Consider the following 7,975-nt stretch of genomic DNA (forward strand, 5'->3'; position numbering starts at 1 on the left):
CATATTTATAACGTTACAACTTGACAGTACGTGCAATATCCGAAGATCGTTCACGCCCCGACAAGTATTCATTTGAAATATTCATACATCTACGATATATAATATTCGTACCTTTATTTTTAACCTGACGGTACGCGCAATATCCGAAGATCGTTCGCGTACCGACAAACAATCATTCAAATCTATCACACATATCACATATGACATACACTTATCACTTAGGATAAATGTATTAACAACACATCGAGTATGCACACAGCCCCGAAAACATAACAAGGAATGGGGCTAGAAACTCACCTGGATTCTGCTTCTTTCTCTGGTAGCTGTAAATCCCCTCTTTAACTGAGCTCGGCTAACTGTACAAGTTACACGTATCAATACTCGCCTGACCTAATCTGGTGGCCTAGTATTAGCTTACTTTAACTTATCGCTTTATAATTTATTTTCTAATCAAACTTGGCTTTAGGCGAAGTTAACCCTTCGGGCGAACTTAGCTTCAGGCGAAGTTAAACCTTAGGCGAACTTGGCTTCAGGCGAAGTTAAACCTTAGGCGAACTTGGCTTCAGGCGAAGTTAAACCTCAGGCGAACTTGGCTTTTAGGCGAAGTTAAACCTCAGGCGAACTTGGCTTCAGGCGAAGTTAAACCTTAGGCGAACTTGGCTTCAGGCGAAGTTAAACCTTAGGCGAACTTGGCTTTTAGGCGAAGTTACCATTTAGGCGAAGTTGCCATCAGGCGAACTTGGCTTCAGGCGAACTTATCAGGCGAACTTGGCTTGCAGGCGAAGTTCATCAGGCGAACTTAGCTTGCAGGCGAAGTTCATCGCTTGAAGGCGAAGTTGCCCAGATGAAGGCGAAGTTGTCGCGCTGCAGATCTGTTTGCCCATAACTCCTTCGTTTCTTAGCCAAATAACTCGATTTTGGTACCCACGGAATCGTATGATCGGCGCCTACAAACCCTAACCATCAAATCGGCCTAAAATCGACGTTTTAGAGGTCCGATTTGGGCAGTTTGGGTTCGGGTCCGGTTTAACCCATCCAATCCTAACCATTTTCAGTAATATTAGCTTTGTTGGATATGTTCTTACCTTACCAACGCAGATCTATCAACAAAACCTCGGGTCTCGGCTCCGAATCTTGATCGGTTAGAATGTGTGTGTTTTGAGGGTGTAAGGAGTGTGTGTTAGGGAGTTTGGTGAGAAAATGAGATATTTTGGGATTTTGGGGGTATTTATATCCCTGAAATCCCATTCTCATTTAACCTATCTCAATTAACCCAAGTCCATAACCCACTTCCATTACCCGACATTAGCCCGACCCATACCAACTCCTATTCTTTTATTTATTCCCTGATAACCCGAGTAAACTTCCCATCTATTAATAAGTAATGTAATTAATATTACCTTTGAAATTTCGGGATGTTACAATTTGCTGCATCTAGCCTTTGTCTCTTTTCCATGGTTTGTAATACTAATACATTAATATTGTTTACAATTTTATATTATCTTCATGTTCTTTGTCGTCTTTTTACGTTTACATGTAGGCCAATTAACCTAGTCATGTGTTTCATGTTTTTAATTTTGAAATCTGTAATACCAGAAGCTTTTGAGTGTATCATTATTTGTGTTGTTCTTACATATTTATTGATTGTGTTCACCAACAAACAAACAATAATTTCTTGAAAATTTTATAATAATAACATGAGCCATATTGGGTATTTTATGTAGCAGTGCCATAAAAGTCCTTAGATTTGTTATTTATTAGCAATTGTTGATTTGTTATGATAGTTGATTTTTGCTTCTTGAATTTCATTTGTAGGTTTTATTAATATGAATATCAAGAGATATTTTCAAACAGAACCATCAAACCTTGGGTCATCATCTTCAAGTAGTAAACCGTCAAAAATAGATTTGGATGATCTTCCATGGAATCCTTCCGAAAGGCAACCGATTTCATCTTATCACCCAAGTCAAAAAGATGAAATAAGACGGGCATATCTACTTAGAGGTCCATGTCAACCAATCGGACATGATTTTCCACAAACAAATTATGGTAGTAAGTTAAGACACTTTAATGTGGAATGGTACACAAGTGAATTTGGAAATTGGTTGGAATATAGTGTCAAAGCAGATAAAGCGTATTGCTTGCATTGTTACTTGTTTAAGGAGTGTGGACAAAATGATGCATTTCTGAGTGGAGGGGTGCGATGTTGGAATAGGGCTCGGGAGAAATTTAGTGGTCATGTTGGTAAATGCAATTGTTTTCACAAAAAAGCACACAAAAAGGTAGAAGACTTACTTAACCAAGCTCAATCTATACTTGTGGCCTTTGATAAAGGAACTGATATACAAAAAAAAAAAAAACAATACAGAATCCGATTACATGCTTCGGCTAGACTTACTAAAGCATTGTTTAATGGTTCGTTAGCTTTTCGTGGTCATGATGAGTCTGAAGAATCTCTCTATAGAGGAAATTTTATAGAGTTCTTAAAAGTGTTTGGAGAACTAAATGAAGAAATTAGTAAAGTTATATTAAGTAACGCTCCCAAGAATAACCAAATGACATCTCCATCAATCCACAAAAAAAACTTTGTAATTGTTTTGTAGAAGAAGTATTAAAGAAGATATTTGAAGAACTTGGTGATGATGTCTTTTCCATATTAGTTGATGAATCGAGAGATATTTCTAAAAAGGAACAAATGGCCGTGGTTTTAAGATATGTTGATAAATTGGGATTTGTGAAGGACCAGTTTATTAGCCTTGTTCATGTATGGAAACAACCGCGTTATCACTTATATCTGCAATTGATAAACTATTTGCTCGCCACAATTTGAGTATTGGTAGGGTTAAAGGACAAGGATATGACGGTGCAAGCAACATGTCCGGTGAGTTTAATGGTTTGAAAGCTTTGTTTTTAAAACAAAATCCTTCAGCATATTATGTTCATTACATTGCTCACCAACTTCAACTTGTTGTTGTGGCCCTTGCAACCAAACATCATGAAATTTTCAAATTTTTTAAAGAAGTGTCAAATTTACTATTGAATCAGGAAGTTAATACTGGAAGTGGAAAGAATCAAGAACTACCACTTGCAAGAGCCGGGGATACACGTTGGAGTTCTCATGAAAAAACAATTCACCGTTTGCTTACTTTATTTCCTAGTGTTATTGATGTGCTTGAATATATAGAAATTTCGGGTAGATTTCTGCTCACAAAAGTGAAGCACATGGACTTCAATTATACATGAAAACTTTTAGATTTGTATTCTATTTATATTTGATGAAATACATCTTGGGTGTTACTAACACATTGTGTGAAGCACTTCAAAAAAAAAGATCAAGATATGCTAAATGCTATTAAGTTAGTTAAGTTAACCAGTGAAGGCTTAAAAAGTTATCGACTTGAAGGCTTTGACCCGCTTTTGGAAAATGCCACGTCCTTTTGTGTCAAATATGATATTGAAGTGGTTGATATGAAAGCTGAGTATTTTGACCCAAAAAATCGAAGAAGGAAGACCGGCATCACCAATCGTGACCATTATGTGGTTAATAATTTCAACACGGTTCTCGACATGCAAATTCAAGAGCCTGGAAACTGTTTCAACGAGGTAACCACTAACTTGCTTATGTGTATGAGTTCTTTGAGCCCGTCTTGTAATTTTAGTGCTTTTGATAAACTGTACTTGTTAAAGTGTATTCGTATGATTTTGATTTTGATGAAAATACAAGCTTATATATGAACTTGGCCACCACATTGCCAATTTGAGAGAAGATAAGCGGTTTGCCAACTTGAATGGGGTAGGTGATCTTGCCAAAATGATGGTGAAAACTAGATTGCACATTGATTATCTGTATGATTTTGATTTTGATGAAAAATACAAGCTTATATATGAACTTGGCCACTACATTGCTAATGTGAAAGAAGATAAGCGGTTTGCCAACTTGAATGGGGTAGGTGATCTTGCCAAAATTATGGTGAAAACTAGATTGCACATTGATTATCCGTTGGTCTATTGTTTGACAAAGTTATCATTAGTTTCGCCGGTTGCAACAGCAAGTGTTGAAAGATGTTTTTCTTCGATAAAGATTGTTAAAACGGATTTGCGTAATAGGATGGGTGATGGATACATGAACGATTCATGCATTTGTTACATTGAAAGGGAATTCCTCCAAAAAGCTTCAGTCGAAGATGTAATGCAACAAATTCAAAAGATGAAAACTCGAAGGGAACAACTTTAGGTATGCCTTTTCAATTTGTAAAACCATTCTATATATATATATATATATATTATGTGTTTTTATTTTGCAATGACGATGTCTTTTCATTTTGCAATGACGATGTCTTTTATATTTCAATGTCGTATTTTTATATGTGATAAACCGTACTCGAACCGAACCATCAACCGACCCAAACCGTCAAACCGACCAGGATTTTTTATATCCGGCTCCATGAAATTGGAACATCAAAAAATTGTGCACCCTTTAAAAAAAAATCCTGGATCCGCCACTGATAAAAATGACCTTATACTACATAACTTGAGGCTTGTTTTTTTCTTCTTTAAAATTTGTTTCAAAATAGGTTAATCTTTAAGGATGAAATGATTTCTAGGAGAGAAAAAGATGCTAATGATAACTAGGAGATCCACCATTTCAAATGACGGATGCCAAACAAAACGTAGGTCATGTCAGATCTTGTCTGATGAGGTGGACGACTACTAGGTGTTCCGCCATTTGAAATGGCGGATGCCAATTCATGTGAGCCGCCAGTTTGACTGGCAGACCACAACTCCTAACGTAGGATACCCCTATATAACAAAATGTATTTTTTCCAGATATCCACATTATGAAATGAAAGATGTAACATTAAACTTTATTTTTTTAAATAATGTTATTTAAGAAAATAATATATAATAAAAAGAAAAGGTAGTGGTGTTGTTAAATCAGACAGTCAAATACACTATTCACATCTGTTATTTGAAATGGCGGATGTCAAGTGGGCATCTTCCATTTCAAACGGCGGATGTCTGAAAAAATGTATTTTTTAAATTACAGATACTAGTGTTTTTAATAGAAAACACTTTTTAATATTAATTTTTTTAATGTTTTTAATAATTTTATTTCGAAAATAATAAATAATAAAAAACGTATTTTTAAAGTACATATATTAAGTGATTTTAATAAAAAAATATTTTTTAATATTAAACTTTTTATTTGTTATTTAAGAAAATAATATATAATAAAAAATAAAGATAGTTGTGTTGTCAAATCAGTCAATTAAGTACACTCTATGCACAGTTTTCAAAAAAAAGTACACTATTCACATCTGCCATTTGATAGGCGGATGTCAAGATGACATCTTCTATTTGAAAAGACTGATGTCTGAAAAAATACATTTTGACATATAGGGGTATCCTACGTTGGGAGTTGTGACCTGCCAGTCAAACTAGCAGCTCACATGAATTGACATCTGTCATTTCAAATGGCGGAACACGAATATAGTATTCGTGATCCGCTATTTGAAATGACGGAACACCTGGTAATCGTCCACCTCACCAAACAAGATCTAACAGAGCCTACGTTTTGCTTGACATTTGCCATTAGAAATGTCGGATCTTCTAGTTACCATTAACATATTTTATTAAAACCATTTCATCCTTAAAGATTTTCCTATTTTATTTGTTTTTTTCATTTTATTTCAGTTTTTAGGTTTGAAGATAAAAATTCAATAGATTTATGTTGTTAAATAAATACCCTTTTACAACTTTATAAAAATAATTTGGTCAATCTACGAACCCTCGCGATTCATTGAGGCAAACCATTCAGCGAAATGTGATTGTTAGTTCAATACAACACTGACCAAAATCCATGTTGGAAATGGGCCACAATATTATTTAAAAAGTAATAAAATAAAATAAGTATAACGATACTTTCGTTATACAAGAGAAATATCGTAGTAGAATACCGTGTACAAAACTAAAAACAAAATAAATGTAAAGAACAATTTATATTAATATAAAGATTTATGTCAATGTCTTTGGTGAGAACTTCAACATAAACTTCTTGACTCGATTCTTCCACTCGTTGAGTATCTTCACGTTCGTCTTAGTTTTTCCTTGGTGTGGCTACAGATTCTTATTCTTGACTGTAACGATTCCGGCAAATTCAGGTATACTCTAGCCGGAATATACTATTTACGTATTATTTAATACCGAATATATGAATTATAATGTGTCTATACGAGTATATAAGATTCACAGTACGAATTATACTCGAATGTATAAGCTAGTCGTATTGGAATTACGATTAACCGATGAACGGTTATTGAAACCCGAACGAATCGGGGATTACATTATATACGAAATATATGATGTTTAGTAAGGTTTACGAAGTATTAAAGCTTCGGGATAAGTGAATTATAGCACAGAAAAATGATTTCGATTTATTAGTACGTCGGTACGATAAACGAAACCTTTAACATCAAACCAAGCAAGAGACGATCGATTAAGCCGAAAAAGATGCACAATTACCGACTATATGATGTGTTAAGTCAATAAATGTCATGGTTTAAGTTTTTAAAGATTTTAAATCAGTTTTATATAAATTTTATTTTTAAGCCGAAAAACGATCGTTTTAGCCTCGTTTTAAGCCGAATTAAGTGTTTAACCGAAAAACGAACTGAACCAGATTATCCACAACATTATCCGGATTACACACCGAATGTGTGGCCATGGTTGGAGATGTGGGCCCCCCCACTAACATAACATGGACCGATCGGTCCATGCTACACACACATACACATTCATTTTCTTTTTTTCTACATCTCAACTCTCAAAATCCTCTCAACCCTTTTACACATCCATCCTAAATTCAACTTTTTAAGCAAGAATCACTAGGTATAAACTTGTTGTTATGGTTTAATCTTGGTTTTTAATTCCAAATCTTGAGAAAATGAGGTTTCAAATGAAAAATGGGTGAAAACCCGAGATGAAATCGATTCTTGGAGGATCAAGTGATGTATACAAGTATACAAAGGATATTGGTCCAAGAAAGTAGTTAAAAGAGTCAAAAACGAATTTTTTACGGTCAACATCTTTGTTTTGATGTTTTAATCGAAACCATGAAAGAAATGGCTTGATTGTGGGTATAACTTGCTTGGTGTGGTGTTGTTGTGCTTGTAGGTGTTGTATCTAGTGGCTAGCAAAGGCTAGAAACCAAGATCTTTGCGATCTAACGCTAGAAAACACAAGGTAGTTCGGTTTTCGTATGATTTAGATAATTTGGACAGATTGTGATAGACCTAGAGTTGGGTCACGAAATTTCACAGAGATGATCTAACATGAAAATATGAGATCTGTGAATTTTTGGTAATTTTTGGATAAAGGATGAATATTTGGTGAATTTAATGCTTGGTTTTGGCCAAAAATGGTGAAAAATAGCTAAACATCATGAAAAATTCTGGAAAATTTAAGATAAGCTTTTTATAACATATAAAAGTCACACACAAAATTTCAGGTTCATTGGAGAAGTCTAAGTAGGCTTTTCGGTAAAACGAGTTCTAGGGATTTCTAGCTCGGTTTTGGTAAAAATGGCATGAAAAATAAGTTTTTGGTTCTGGAAAAATTACAGGGAACTATGTGGGTGACAGGGGTCATCCCCGAAAAATTTGGGATTTTTCGAAGGTCGTTTGGTATTTTCGACATATTTGGTGTTTAAATGATGTTTAAAAATGGTTAAATAAATTTTAAATATAAAAATTAATTCTGGAAAAATTTTATAAAATTCCCTACTGTCAAAATATGGTTTGTACAAAATTTCAAGGTCTGAGACTAAACGGATATTTATTTGTGCTAAATGGAACTTAAAAACAAACTTTTAAAGCTTAAAACGAGTAAACCGGCGAAGTTCGCCTAAGCGAGCTGACTGGTGTTTGAAAACCTTAAAAATGGATGATTTTTATGAAACTAAGTTAATCAAGTAAAA

At 34.5% G+C, this 7,975-nt stretch overlaps 2 protein-coding genes across 2 annotated transcripts; both read left to right on the forward strand.

Annotated features, from left to right (window-relative positions):
- The first annotated feature begins 1,826 nt into the window (after positions 1–1,826).
- On the forward strand, positions 1,827–2,603 carry LOC143559342 (uncharacterized). The gene has a single exon (XM_077047946.1). It carries the CDS (start codon positions 1,827–1,829, stop codon positions 2,601–2,603), a length of 777 nt encoding a protein of 258 aa, XP_076904061.1.
- Positions 2,604–3,339: 736 nt separating this feature from the next.
- LOC143559353 (uncharacterized) lies at positions 3,340–4,234 on the forward strand. The gene is made up of 2 exons (XM_077047953.1): positions 3,340–3,603; positions 3,725–4,234. The coding sequence occupies exons 1-2, from the start codon at positions 3,340–3,342 to the stop codon at positions 4,232–4,234; spliced, it is 774 nt and encodes a 257-aa protein (XP_076904068.1).
- Positions 4,235–7,975: the final 3,741 nt, after the last annotated feature.

Source organism: Bidens hawaiensis, unplaced genomic scaffold, assembly GCF_021521415.1.
Source record: "Bidens hawaiensis isolate Kalapana, Puna unplaced genomic scaffold, B.hawaiensis_p1.1 tig00001088_1, whole genome shotgun sequence".
Classification (NCBI taxonomy): domain Eukaryota; kingdom Viridiplantae; phylum Streptophyta; class Magnoliopsida; order Asterales; family Asteraceae; genus Bidens; species Bidens hawaiensis.